Source organism: Prinia subflava, chromosome 7 (assembly GCF_021018805.1).
Source record: "Prinia subflava isolate CZ2003 ecotype Zambia chromosome 7, Cam_Psub_1.2, whole genome shotgun sequence".
Lineage (NCBI taxonomy): Eukaryota > Metazoa > Chordata > Aves > Passeriformes > Cisticolidae > Prinia > Prinia subflava.
Window position 1 is genome coordinate 31,483,508 of NC_086253.1, and position 15,692 is coordinate 31,499,199.

At 40.3% G+C, this 15,692-nt stretch overlaps 1 protein-coding gene across 1 annotated transcript in view; it reads left to right on the plus strand.

Moving 5' to 3' along the window:
- Positions 1–325: 325 nt before the first annotated feature.
- The window catches only part of LOC134552497 (transcription initiation factor TFIID subunit 4-like), a 464,313-nt gene continuing 448,946 nt past the window's right edge, over positions 326–15,692 (plus strand). Inside the window, exon 1 of the mRNA XM_063401181.1 lies at positions 326–684. Coding sequence (XP_063257251.1) covers positions 326–684 — 359 coding nt within the window. The remainder of the gene's footprint in view (positions 685–15,692) is intronic.

A 15,692-nucleotide genomic window follows, 5' to 3' on the forward strand; every position in this document is an offset into this window, starting at 1 on the left:
TGTGGGGGTTCTGACTGTTTTTATACATACCATTATCACCGTGGAGGCCTAGCCAGAAAACAGTCTGGGGACACAGATCTGGGTGCAACAGAGCAGCAGGGCAGAAGACCTGCCCCTTAGTTTATTTGCCATTATATACCTGTGGCAAGGTGACCATGGATTGGAGAAGGGTATCGCCACCTCTCCTGCCACATTGGTCCAGGAGGCTGTCATTCAACCTCCCCTTCTCTTGGAGAAGGAATTCATAACATTGCCAATATTTACAAAACATGGTCCTGTGTTTACAATTCACCAGCGTGAAGCAGCGGCAGCGCGGGGGGGTCGCATGACACGGGGGGCCCCGCAGTGGCGGGCAGCGTTGCGCCCAGCCCTCCCCCCGCGGCGCCGGACCGGCACCGGACGCGTGGGGCGGGGCGCAGCGCGGTGGGCGGCGGCAGCGGCTCCGCTGCGGGCATTTGGCGCCGCGGCGGGACGGGGCAAGGAGGGGCCGTCCCCGCCAGGCTCGCCTGCCGAATCCTGCACGGAGCAGGTCGCGGCGTGGCGGGGCGAGCCGGGAAGGCGGCGGCAGGGGGCGGCGCCGGCAGCGCCAGGGGCGGCGTGCACGGCAGCCCCCCCGGCTCCCCACAGGGGGCCCGAGGCGGGGCGGCTCCGTGAGGCAGCTGCAGGGCGGACCCCGCAGCGGTGGCGGGCAGAGGGGGGGTCGCTGCTACATTCCGGGCCTGTGAGGGGCGGGGAGCAGGGCCGGCGGAGCGGCGGCCGCGGCGGGAGCGCCGTTGAACCACTCTGGCTTGGCGCGACACGGGCGGATGCGGCGCGCGCGTGCCAGCGGCACCGCCCGAGCACAGTGGCCCAGCAAAAAGGCTCACAAAAGTCCCACAGCCCTTCCGAGACCCGCACTGGCCACGCCCAACCCCCGACATGGGGGTGGCAGTCTCCTGCATTGACTCTAACCCTGCATCAGAGCAATCATCGTCATAAGAGATGGAGCTCGCAGGGGAACCAGTCCTGGTTCCTGTCAAAAGCCCAGAATCAGCTTCGAATTCCTCTCCAGCCTCTTTTAAAAGCAGGAAAACTGTGGTCCATGCCCGTAAAAGAGTGCCTGCCTTAGAGTTTCCGTCAAGGACGGATGAGAAAAGGCTTTTCCCCAGGGTTCTCCATGGGCCAATATAAAGTGCCTTTTCAGCAGTATGAAAAATTCCAAGTTTCTTTCCCCAGCCGTACAGTTCTCTCACATGTTTCCTGGTCAGGTCAGCGTCACGGGACAACAAAAAGGACTGGAGCAGTTCCATCATCAGTCGTTCCTCTGAGAACATCGTGGGTTTCTGCCTAGGTCGGGTACGGGTATAAAGTCTCTAAAGATCTTACCACATCTTAGTATCTAAATAAAGTAGTTTATTTACACAAAAGCACATATCTGAAGGCGTAAGAGTTTTGAGAGCGGCCTTATTCTACAGTCAATTATAGACCCAGGCAAACAAAGTCTAAACAAGACAATAACTAAAGCATAGAAATCTTAACACACACATCTCTAATGAAACAGCGAACAAAGCATAGAATTCTTAACAAACAAAACTCTAATAAGACTATAGGCAAAGCATATCATTTACAGTCTCAGGGTAAAGCAACCTCTTATTACTGTCAGCGTTTTCAATCGCTGGGATCACACTAACAGAGAGGAATCGATCACAATTTTTAGTCAGGGATCTCAGCCGCAGGGATCATGGCAACAAAAGGGACCCTGAAATTCTGAACCTACACAGAGCCCTCAGCCACAGGGAGACGGACGCAATGGGAAATCCCGAACCGCACAGAGCTCCCGTCCGGGGGATCGCGAGGGCAGTGGGGGCCCGAGCCGCGCAGGGTTCCCGAGGGCAGTTGGAGGGCCCGAGCCGCGCAGGGTTCCCGAGGGCAGTGGGGGCCCGAGCTGCGCAGGGTTCCCGAGGGCAGTTGGAGGGCCCGAGCCGCACAGGGTTCCCGTCCGGGGGATCGTGAGGACAGTGGGGCCCCGGGGTCCCTCCCCATGCTGAGTCCCCGGCTGTCCCTACCAGTGTTCCGGTAGCAAGTGCTGCAGGGGAAAAGGGGGAACCTCGGGGCCCAGGTCCCTTGGAGCGGGGACCGCGATGTATAATACCTTAAAATTCCGTCTCGGCTCCCTGTCAAGGATCGTTCCTCAGGTTGCAGAGAATGGAGGTTGGATCGATGGATTGAATTGATCAATCAATCGATGCCTCCACCTCCAACCCTGAGGCTTTTTATCCCAAATTGCAAAATGCATATTCATATTTTTTATCTACACACTAACCAATCTAGGTACAATTCTAAAGTTCATAAAACTACGAAAAACAGCATCAGAACCTACGCACATAACATATCTATTAACGCAAAACTCTATCTTACTAGCCTAAAGTTCTATCTTGTTATTGTAAAAAACCTCTATCCTAGCATATATGAAAAACTCTGTCTTCCCTACATAAAGTTCATACGAGTTACAAACAGCAGTCTACCCTATTTTTGTTATGTCTTCACTCTATCGCAAGGCCTGAAGCTTGTTACCTCTACCCTAGCAGTTAGGCACTTTGAAAAGGTTTAAGGCTTAAATTTCTACTTCATGTGTGTGTGGCTTTATATACTTTAATTTTTCCAAAGGTTTTAGCTCAATTTCTCTATTTTTCATTTTCTGTGGAGGATCCATGGGAACATGGACTCCAACATCTCCCCCTTTCTGTTGAAATATAAAAGCTTTCTCAATGGCATTACTAATCATCTGTCGAATACACTGAAGCAAGCAAGGCACTATAATTAATATAATTATTATAATGATTAAAATGCACACTCTTGTTTTTATAAGTTGTCTCATCTATGATGTTAAATTCTATCTCTTTAACAGGCTATCTAACTAAAATCCATTCTCAATTTTAATCTTGGATACTCTTTCTTTAAGTTGTTGTACGCTTTTATGAATAGATTCTGAATGATCAGATAAATTCATACAACACATTCTTTCAAAATCTTTACATCTATGTCTATGGGCTAATAAAAGATAATCAATAGCAGCCCGGTTTTGCAAAGTGGCATGTCTATAAGCTTTGGCATCTGTCAACATATCACTTAATACAAGGGAGGTAGAATTAAATTCCTTGCTCAGCCAACACCTTAAATGATCAAGTTGTCCTAAAGCTGCAGCCAAACTAAATTGTGGTAATAAAATAGATGTTGCAATTCTTCTCCTATAACCTCAAGATGCAAAATCATCTTGGCAGTTTGGTTTATATTTCTTAATAGCTCTTTTGTTTCTATTTTTTATAAACATTTTTACATTGGGTGTTAGCAGCGTAAGTTTTCTAATACTACAAGGCCTACCCTTAATATAAGCTGGAATGGCAGGCCAAATTCTATCTCTACAAATAAAAAACATTCCCCGGGGTAATTGATAAGAAACATTATTAAATTTGGATTGTACTAAAGCAGTGTAATTACACCAAAAGGTCTGATTTTTGTATATCTTATGATTAGGGGAAACATCTAAACTTTCTTCTTGTCTTGTGTAATTAAATTTAGCACAAAAGGTCATCTGCACAGAACCAAGTATTTCTAATTCTTGAGGTTTAAAAGATGCCTCGGGAAGGTGTGGAACCTACCAATCATAGGTAGGTACATAGACTCCAACAGGTTTCTTCTTTTTGCAGCTGTAGAAGGCAAATTTTTTTTCTTCTTTTTTCTTTTTTTTTTTTTTTTTCTTCTTTTTTCTTGCCTCACTAGCTTGCAACTTGACCACGTTGGGCACCAGTTATCACCGTGGAGGCCTAGCCAGAAAACAGTCTGGGGACACAGATCTGGGTGCAACAGAGCAGCAGGGCAGAAGACCAGCCGCTTAGTTTATTTTGCCATTATATACCTGTGGCAAGGTGACCATGGATTGGAGAAGGGTATCGCCACCTCTCCTGCCACATTGGTCCAGGAGGCTGTCATTCAACCTCCCCTTCTCTTGGAGAAGGAATTCATAACATTGCCAATATTTACAAAACATGGTCCTGTGTTTACAATTCACCAGCGTGAGAAACTGCACATTTCTCCTTTAATATGAACGCTCAGCAAACCAGGAAAATTCATGGCAACATACCATGATTAAATAACTCTGAAACATCTAAATATTTTTTAGAAGGGCTTAAGCAGGCCAACATTTATATGAAATAGATCTGACGCTAAGTACCATCCTCTGGTTTTTATGAGGGCTTTACTAACTTTCCAGAGACTTGCCTGAAACTTTTCACTTACAGGCATTTTGGGGGGTTTAGGGGGTATGACCTAAGCCTCTTAAAGAATCTCTTTGGCTTTACTGTCACTAACCTTCTCCTCCCTGCAAGTTGTGAGTAGTGCAGGTGGACTGGCAGATGCAGTCAGTATGCAAAGAAAAAAAAGGTGCTTCACCCTAGTCAGCATCAGGAATCTGAAGTTTTAAGAGGCCTCTATTCAAAGTGTTTGAATCTTTTTTAAAATAGGCAGAGGAAGAGGACCAGAAAAGTGTCCATATTCTAGGACTTTGGCAGCTCATCAGAAGCTGATGTTCCTATGCAATGTAGGTTCTGTAAGAATATTTTGGAGTATTTTTCTTGACTCTTTTTATACTGCAAAGCTGTGTCACAGACTTTAAAATACCCTTGTTATTCTTTGTTATCTTCTAGTGTTTATTTTGTTGCCTTTTGCTTTTTCCTAAACTTTCTAAATCCCAATATTTTTCTTCGTAGGTTCTGATATCATTCAATGGAAGAGAATCCTTGAAGGCACTACTATTCAGAGCCTTCATGATAAGTAAAAGGTACCCAAAGTCACACAAAGCTCATAATTATGGTTAAAGGCCATTAGGGAAGATTTCTCTACATTGTTTTTTAAATAGTGACATTGTTGAGCTCTATCCTTCCAAATCAAGTTAAATCATTATAAACTTGTAAAAAATAAGTGTGTTATCCTGTTTCATCTGGGACAAAGTTGATTTTCTTCTTGTCATTGCTCAAATATGTGGGTACATTTGGTAGATAATGATGAAGTATGGGGAAATCTGTGTGTGCCTTAAGGTTATTTGACTTTTGGTGGTAACAGCCAATGAATGAAATTGCATGATGTTGCTTGCTATATAACACTGGGTAATATCACTTCTATGGCCTGACACCAAACTGAGTGACTCACAGTGTCTGTCTTTGCCACCCTGGATCCTAGGATCAGAACCAGACTGCTCACTGATTGCCACATCAGTGAAGAAAGAACTTTGATGAAACCAAAGAAGTGAAGACTGACTGAGAGGGGACCTCATCAATGTCTGTCAGTATCAGAAGGGAAGGTGCCAAGAGAATGGAGCCAGGCTCTCAGAGTTACCAAGCAATAAGACGAGACGTAACAGACAGAAATTTATGCACAGGAAGTTCTACCTGAGTATGAGGAGGAACTTCCTTATTATGCAATTGTCTTGACCACTGGAACAGATTGCCCAGAGAGGCTGTAGAGTCTCCCTCACTGCAGATATTCAAGAACCACCTGCATGCAATCCTGAGCAATGTGATCTAGAATGACCCTGCTTGAGCAGAGCTGAGACCTGATGACCCACTCTGATCCCTTCAAACCCTACCCATTCTGTGATTCTGCAACTCTGTAAAATGTCACAGGGTATTAGGAAGCGTGGAATCTTCCACGATGTGAATGGTATGGAATAAGGGGTGGACACTGTGTTAGTTTTGGCTGGGATTGATCTTTTCTTCTTAGTAGCTGCTACAGTTTGGAGTTCAGTATGAGAATACATTGATGTTTGGTTGTTGCCAAGCAGTGCTTACCCCAAGTCAAGAACTTTTCAGTGCCCCAGGCTCTGCCAGTGATGAAGTGCACAAGAAACTGTGAGGGAGAATGGCCAGGAGAGCTGACCTGAACTGGCCAAAGGGACATTGCACACCATGGAATGTCATGCTGAATATATAAACTGTGGGGAAATTGGCTGAGAGACACCTGTGGCTGCTGTGAGAGGCGATGAGGGGAAATGAGTGAGCTGCTGCATGGTATTTAGCTGCCAGCTGGGAATAAACTACAACACAAGGGAATGGGAGGAAGAGAGACACTGCTGGGAGTTGTGATGAACATTACTTAAAAAGTAATATGGGCTTTACCTGCAGCACAACTCAAGAGTATTTATAGCTGATTCTAAATGTTTTTTGCAAACTTCTTCCCACTGTATTTCTTTTCCTGTCATATCTCTTTCTACTTTTGATCCCTATCGCTTCTCTTCTTATTTTTGCCTCAGAATTTTTCCCCAATTTTTCCATGGTTTTGACATCTCCACTAGAAAGTTCTGGGAGAAGTGCTGCTCTTAAAACCACCTTTTTATACTAGCCTGAATTTTTACAACTTGTCAAGCAATTTAGTTCATTTTTTGCTGATAGTGAACAAATGACTGCCAAAAACATTCTTTGTGTTAATGATAAATTTGGATTCCAGTATTTCCAACTCAAATTCATGCTAAAAATAAGCAGAGTGAACATCTGTGACAAGCAGGTAATTTTTAATAGTATCAGACAGTTCCTTTCTGTGGAGAATTACTACTCTCTCATCTCTAATCAACCTCTCCTGTAACAGCAGCTGCCAATTAGGGATGTTGTCTCTTGACAGAGTGCTCAACCCATGTTCAATTTATTTTAAATGTGTTGTGTTTTTCCATGGAAGGTGAGGGGTGTTTTTTCAGAATTTTATGCTGTAAGAGGCTCATGTCACGTTATACAAGTGGTGAGATACACATATCACAGTGAGCACCTACAGATTGAAGCAGATTCTCAGGGGACAAATCCTCTCATCTAAGCTCCTGACACTTTTAGAGAAGGAAGAATACTTAATTTTCCCTTTTTTATATATATAGCAAAACCCACACTCCTTTCTGTTGAGAGACCCTTACTGATTTCCATGAGAATTTTCTCTTTGATATTACTAAACATATTGATCTAAAAGTTACCTAGTTGTGTTAGCTACCTACTATATTACAAAAAGAGAATCCTGTGGAAAATCACCCTAATTTGAACTACAGGGATTGAAGGAGTGAATCTATTAATGTAAATACACCTTATATTGTTGTAGTTAAATTTTAGCTGTCTATTTTAGAGTATAAAAATCCAATTCATATAATATTTAGATCACATTTTACTAAATGTTATCCCTTTGCCTACACCTTTATTTTTCAACGTCCAAACACACATATACAGGTTCATCACGATAAATTTCAAGTGAGCATTGAAGCTTTGGTGATTTGATTCAAATATCAATAAATATGGCTGGAGACAATTTTAAGGCCTTATCTTATTAAAATTTCTACAAAGAAGGAAACTCACCACTTTGTTTGCCACTCTTCTTCCTTCAGTTACTCTTTTATTTCTAAAGGGCAGCTAAGGCATATTGAATAATTTCATAACTAGACAGGCAGAGACTGGCAAAGACTTTCCTTTTTTTTTATGAAACAAGTTTCTAGATTCTTTTAGTGGTGGGAGAAATGGAATTGTTAAATAACCACTCTTGCTACCTGCAAAACAAGACAAAAAAATTGGCCTAATCAGGCAGTAGGGTCCTAATCTTCACAAAGCATAAGCTTGAAAAGACCGTCAACTACTGCTTAGAGAGACTGTGCAGTTCTCATGCTATTTTGATTCTAGACTTTTGTTTGGCTTAAGAACCACATTCATGGCTGCAAGTATGTCTGGATAATTAAGAGACTTGGAAAAAATGTCATCTCCTGGGACTTTAAACAGTATTTAGCTTGTTTTATTTTGTTGATGAGCAAGGCTTTTCTTAAAAGAATAAAAGAAAAATATTCATGAACACAATAGTATAAAAATTTATATACTTAAACACTCACAAAATTAATTTATGGCTTGAATTTCAATTTAGAAAACAAAGAATTGGCCATTTTGTTGTTTAGTTGTGTTTTTTTAAATAAAGTTGTTTGATTTGTTCTATTTCTAATTGATGGATTACTAGATTTGCTGCAAAATGTGAGGAATCAGCAGCCTGTCAAACCATACATTTAAACATATTTTAGGTTTAAATGACTATATCTAAGCATGTGCAAACATACATGCATACATGAAGCCTAGTTGAATTTCCCCTTTCTTAAAAAATGAAACAAAACTGAAACTCTACAGAATCTTTCTAGAGTTTATGAAAAAGCTTCATAGGATTTGTGCATTATTCTCATTCCAGTCTATATCTGACAATTCAATGTGTGTGTACTTTATGAAATTGGTAATGTCTGTGCTTTGTACAACATATTCTAAAGAGAAACAAATAGAACAAAAAAGAGAAATAAGAACAATGAGAAATAACTGAATGTGACAAACCAAAATAAAGAAGAAACATAGAGGGGAAAAAATGGGAAGGGGAAAGCTGAAAAGAAAATGGAAATTTTGTCTTTTAAGAAAATGATGGATAAGTGTTAAGCCAATTTTTCTTCAAGCTGTATCACTTCCTGGAAATACCACAAGGCATAGGCATAGTTATCAAGAGAATAGATCTTTTCTTCCCTTAGGCTCAAGGCAAGAACATTTTATTTTACAGGACACAGGGAACTTTTGCAATCTCACTGTGGCTGCTGATGTTTCCTTTTCTGTTTAGTAAAGACTTAGATTTTTATCAAGCAGTCTTGCTCCTTGAAAATGTTTTTCTTTATTGGTTCATTATTTGTATTGTAGTAATGACCTTCTTGCTTAATTGTTCCAAGAAAAATAAATGTTGCATATCGGATAATTGCGAAAAATTCAATTCTTCATTTTCAGAACTCCTTTAAGACTGGATCTCAGGGAAATCTTTGACTTCATGTGGTACACATCTTCATGATGATTTATTGTTATTTTGATGGCTTATTTTTGTTATTTTACTATTTCACTCCATGCCCCAGCCTTTCCCAATTATACCACTTCTTCTATACCACTTATTTTGTCTTGAGCATAGAACTTGTTTACCTTGTTTGGCATACCTGGATTTTTCCTCAGTTGATAATCATCAAAATGCCTCTAGGAACTTTTGGTAGATAAATTAGCAATAGCAAGCTCATATGAACTAACGTATGTTTTATCTTGAAATTCTTTTAATGCAGTTTTGTGTCAAACCAACTCTTTTTACCAATTCTGTTATATACACTTTACTGGTTTTTGCCAGGGTGTTTTAGTATTACCATAGTGTTAGTACAGATGAGAAATTCAAAATTTTCTCTCACCAAATAATTCCTGTTTAACATAGTATTGAAAGAAAAATGTCCCTCTGAAGCAGAAGAGTGGATCAGGAGTGCTTTGTGGAGTCATGTATCCAAAATCTGGCCTGGTTCCTACACCAAAAAGCTCTTAAAAAGACACATATCTCCACTGGCTATAGACAGCATCTGAGACCACCCTCCTGGCCCTAAAGTGTCCTGTTTCCTCTGCCAGTAGCTCTGCCTCCTCATATTGCCCTATTCCTCCTTGTGTTGGCTGCACAGCCTTTGTTGCAGAGGTCAAATGGTCCTGATGAAATCAGCAAAAAATATCGCAGTGCATGTGTATGAGCACGCTCATACACAGATATACTGTATACCTTGTGTTTGAACTTTTCCATTTATCTGATTCTACAGTTCAAAGAAAAAGTGAGCTATTGTCTTTCTGCTTCAATTCATGACAGAAAACAACATTTGAAATTTCAAAGATGCCTACGTGATAGAAACAGATATTTCCCCTCTCAGCTCCAAATTTTCATCTTTGTCCTTTCTTTTCTTAATTGTTGTACCTTTTGTGCACTGATCTCACAAAAATTGCAGTGACCTGTAGTTTCTGCATACTTGACCTTCTCTTTGCACTTTTGCAGGAATGTTATTAAATAGAAACACAGTTCAGTAACTAGTGATGTTTCTAGCAGATTTCTTCTTAAGAGTATTTGAGATAAAACCAACAATTTCCAAAAATGAAAAATATTTTTCCAGTAATGCTCAACAACTTTTCCGCTGGACTCATTATACAATGAAATTTCCAGGTTGTCATCTAGTCCATTTCAACAGTCCAAGGGTGCTCTTACAGAGACTAGAGCAGAAAAGAGGTTTTCAATAGAAACAAGATTTTTTTTCTTTTTAATGTATTTACATTCATCATTTATTTTAAATGCAGCACACATTCAGAAAGATAATTTTAAGGGGAAAAAACTGTTGCATCTATATTTTTGGAAGTAAGTCAAAGCTTTGATATAGAGATAACTGATAGGAACTCAGCTTCAAGCCAACAGGCTTGAGGGTTTTTTGCTTAAATGTACCAGCTGTAAAGTCTGTGGCCACACACAGCATCTGCAGACCTAAAGGTAAATTTTCTTTTGGTCATATGCTGATTCCGTAATCCAGACCTATCTAGGAGGGACTACGTGTGCCCCTAGGTGTTAAAAAACCCCCCAGTATTCAGTATAATAACAACAGCACCTTTGAGTTCAGCAAAGTATCTGTCTCTGTCCTTGTAATCCCTTTTCCCCCCCCCCATAGTTGTTATATTTTGTTGGATTTTAGCTGCTAAAAATTGCTGAATGATTTTAATAAACTGAGCGTGTTTCAGAGGCACAGAGAAAAATCCTTGTGAAGAGGATGCAGCACTTTCATTCCACATGGTGATGACAGACTGGGCAATGGATTAGACCCAATGCACTGAGGTTAACAGGACCATCTCCATTTTCCTGATCCAAATTCTCATCCAAATTCATTATTTCCAGTTATCCATAATGAAAAAGGAAAATATTCTTTTATGGATGCTGGATTGCAGCTAATTGATTTTTTCTGAAAAGTTTCAGTACTCAAAAATGATTGATCTTAATTTTTTCACCCAACTCCAAATTCAGTAAATAAACAAGCAAATAAAAAAAATCAATAAAAGAAAAATATTTACTAAGATTAGACGTTTGTGGCACTTCATTTCACACTTCAGTCACCAGGCAACCCCTTACTTCAGATACTGGGATTAGAGTTTACAGTTTTGCACCAGAATATAGGCTGCTAACCAGAAGGGGAGACATCCGTCTCCATAAGATGGATGAGTAGAGAGAACTGTGCTGTATGAGGTAGTCTGACATGGGTCTACTAAAGTAAAGGGTAGCAGTCCACATTCATCCGTCATATAAAAGTCAACCTTCATGAGTCAGGCTCAATGATTGAGAAAGGATCTTTTTTATGCCTCACAAAGTTTTCATTTAGACTTTATAGCTTTTACTTCTCACCTTTTTCTGTATGAACTTATCTCTTTCATGGCAGATAAATCATTGAAGAATAATAGATGTGTAGTTGCCCATGGACACACACCATTTTGTGACTTATATCCAGTGAAATACCCTGCATATAATTAGATTAAAATAACTCTACAATTTTTTTGCAATTTTTAATTACCTTTGAAAGTTCATACACACCTTTAGCTTCCCTGAGCTGTGATTAGGGCCTGAAAAAGCAGATGCCACCTCTTCCACCACACATCAGGAAGGTTACTGGAAGTCCTGCAAATAGGAGTAAATTACTGGATGTGTCCAGCTCACAACAGATGAAATGTTGTGCAAACTTACTGGATTTTGTATTTTTTAATGTTGCCAGGAACAAGAGGAAAACTTTTTGAGCACTTCTGAATGCTTGCTTAAAAAGTTTCTCAGTTTCATTAGGGGTGATACCACTGTAAGTTAGTAGATCTAACATCACAAATTTTGTTGTGTTTGTTATGTATGACTGTACGAGGCAGTTTATGAGTCGGGAGTTCAAATTGTATCTGCCTTCTATCTTTGGGAGCCATAAAGCTTAAAGGGCACTTTGATTAATTGTTCACATATGAAGTAAATAATGAGGTCTCCAGTGGAGGTGTGCTGGTATCAGTATCAGAATACTTCCTGGAAATGGAACACAGTTCAAGTCTTGGCAGAGCTTTCTGGTCAGGTTACTCTTTAGTGGCTCAGCTTGTTTAACTGCATGAACCAAAGACACAAGTCCCTTTTCCCACTCAGAAAATCTCTGTTCTGTCTCTCTAAGTGTGGTTCTGATGAATAATAAAGATGTCTTTGGTCCATCAGAGCCAGTTATGTGTTTATGTTCAGCAGTGCAGTAGCATGTTCAACAAAGCCCCATACTGCTATGCTTTAGGGCTCTGTATACTGGTCCCAAAGACTGATACATTTCTAATTCTTCTATAAGGTTTCTTACTGCCTCTTCATGTTCTGGGTTTCATTTCCATGGTTTTCCATTTCATAAAAGTGACTACAGCAGGTAAGCAATAATAAAATATCTAGGCACAAGTTTTCTCCAGTATCTTAAAGTTCACATTAACTGTTGTAATTCTTTCCTACATGGGGTCATCTGCAGCTGTTTGATTTTTCTTAAGGTACTTGGAGGAATTACCATGTGGTCTGCTATACATCAAGTATCTAAAACTATTATGCCTTGGTCATTGATGTTTCTCAGGTCGGATCTCAGCTTTTGTTTTATGGGGTGCTTGCCACACTGTTGTAACTGCTCCCCCAACCTTTTATGGGAATCTCCTTGAATTATTTAACCTGTTAATCAATATTTATCATACTGATAAAATTTCACATCTTGAGGGAGTGAGACTGTCTGTAAAAATTCAGCAAGCACAGCATGAGCAGTCATAGGTGAGTGATTATACCCCTGTGGGAGTCTGGTAATTGTATATTATATACCTTCAAAAGGCAAGGCAAATTTCTTTCTATCTTTATCTTTCTTGTAAGGGGACCATAAAGAACATATTTTTCACATCTAGCACTGCCATCTGTGGGTGTGCAAGTGCTTGTACTGTGGCTGCTAGGTTTGCAGTATTGGGTATTGCAGGTATTAGTGGGGCTCTGTTGGCACTTAACCACTGGTAATCATTGTCAGTTGCTAACTTCTGTCCAGTTTTTGGACTGGACAAACCAGTGAATATGGGGAATGGGTTCTGGAGAGGATTTCATATCCACATATTTCTTATGCTAATTACTAAAAATGGGAACTTCCACTGCATAGTCAAAACTGTATGAGCAGCTGCCTGTCTCCTAATAATGTTCTGTTCCTGGACCAGTTCATCAGATCTTTATAATGAAGAGGAAATGCATGTGAAGGAAAGAGATTGCTAAATCCTTCAGGGAATAAAGTAGAATGCTTAGAAGAGAGTTATGCAATACGAGTGAGGATAAATATATACTTATTTAGGGCACTTTAAGCCTTTCAGTTCCTCTGTACCATGCAGTTGCCTGCACATTTGGGCCTTAGTGATAAATTCTGAGGCCTATTAACAGGGTTTATTGACAAGCTTGAAGTTTTACCCTTTCTTTTTCATTTATCTGATTTCTGTTGGAAAACTGTAGTTAGAACTGGAGTTATGAGGGGAACAGGTGGTGTTTGAGAAATTCCAGCAGGAATTTACTTCTCCGTGTCAGTTTGGCACACGAAAACACACACTCTGCAGGAGAAAAATAAGCAAAGCTGTCCCAAAATCTGTTTGTGTTAATGTAAATACATTGAAGATTATAGAGAAATAAGGAGAATGCATGTGTGAAAAACACTGTGTTATGATTTTCAGGTAAGTTATTTGGGATAAGACTAAATCCACAATTCAATAATACACAGTTGCATAAATAAAAAACTTTAAACAGAGGAGCTTTGTCCTCCACACTGAAGGGGAAACTTAAATTCACAATCTCTCACTTAAAGAAACTTGGCACTTCTTAAATGTGCAAATCTTTACATCAAGCATCTCTACAGAGTGAATTGTAAAGGGAGAAATAGTTTAGACAACATACAGATTAGCATTTAAACATGTCCTTAACCCAGAGCAAGCCTATGGCAATTCTGTACCTGTGAAAGCAACACTTTTACATCCCTTTTAAACGTCTTTTCACTTGCAAGGTCCTCGTCTATTCACGGATTGTAAATACTAGTGGGAAACTTCTAAAATGTGCCTTTAGGTCCTAGAAATGACATTGCTACACGAGTCGGTTTTGATGTTGTAAAATAATGTGCAGTTATACAGAAATGCCTTACTACCTGAGGAAGTACTTCTCTGTGTGAGGGGAATGTGCTATCTCAGCACAGAAATATAATTAGGTCCTTTCTTTTCCACTCTGCACTTCAACACGATTTGCTGGAGAGTGGTTGTTTTCAGCTGTCATGTCTTTCTTGGAGGTTATATCATTACATGGTTTCAGACATTTAAAAAAAAGCCCACAGCACCGATTACAATTCAGCCACTGGTATTTAATGAACACTAAAAGTGCCAAATCAAATGCGTAATGAGACTTCTCAATTCAAGCACCCTTATCTTTGTTTTGTCTCTGATTTTTACAACCTAGAGTGAAGACTGGCCTTTCAAATACCCTTTCTGTATGCATCCTATGATACAGCTCTGCCCAGATTTAGTGAAGTGCAGTCTGCTAAATTGCACTAAATGACTGAAATTTCACTCCAGTGTGGTTTTTTTTCTTTCTACAGAACATCTTAGCATTGATTACCCTGTTGTGCTATTCACTTGGAGTTACAAAAGGCTGAAGGTGGATTGTCTCACACAGTCCCATCACTGCCCGATGTCTTTAATTCAGCCATGAAAGCAAAACACTGTCCCAAATCAAGATCTTAGTTCAACCTCCGACTGGAAAGGAGGCTGAATTTTAACCTTTAACATATTCTGTCCTTTTATATACTGGTGTTGCCAGATTGGCTGCACAACTTAGGTTGTGAGCGACTATCACCGTGGAGGCCTAGCCAGAAAACAGACTGGGGACACAGATCTGGGTGCAACAGAGCAGCAGGGCAGAAGACCAGCTGCTTAGTTTATTTTGCCATTATATACCTGTGGCAAGGTGACCATGGATTGGAGAAGGGTATCGCCACCTCTCCTGCCACATTGGTCCAGGAGGCTGTCATTCAACCTCCCCTTCTCTTGGAGAAGGAATTCATAACATTGCCAATATTTACAAAACATGGTCCTGTGTTTACAATTCACCAGCGTGAGAAACTGCACATTTCTCCTTTAATATGAACGCTCAGCAAACCAGGAAAATTCATGGCAACAAGTGACAGTAGCAGAAGAGCATGTTTCACCCTGCAAAGAAAATCATACTACAGAAAGCACCAGAGGGACAGTGGGTCATTGATCATAAGCTGATAAGGAGGAAGAAGAAAAAGGGATAGAATGGCAACCAGGGACACCAGCTAAGTGAGTTGTTTTTTGTGATAAAAAATTATAAGATTAGAAATAAGGATCACATTTTAGAGTAAAACATGAGTCTCATTACTATAATATAATGCTTGACTTTACCACATTAGCCTGAATATTTTCCTCTCCTGGTCATTTAACCAATTCTTTCTCCTGTTCAAATATTTTTGCTGGCTGGCTCTAGCTTTCCACAATGCTGTAAAGCTCCTGGGACTTGTCTATAGCTTAGTACAGCTTCATGCTCTGCACAACTCCAAATGGATATTTTCTCCATCTCTTCCCTTCTGCTTTCCTCTGTAGAGATGATTTGATATAGTTGCTAATAATTTATTTAACTATTCAGAAGACCTAAACATAAAAGACATTAACATTGTTGATCAAATAGAGAGGGAAAAGTTATTGATCAATGCAAAAGAAGGCGAAGAATTATCTAAACTGGTTGAACAGACTATGGTATCTCTTCACTACTTGAGCTCCCTGATCAGCTCT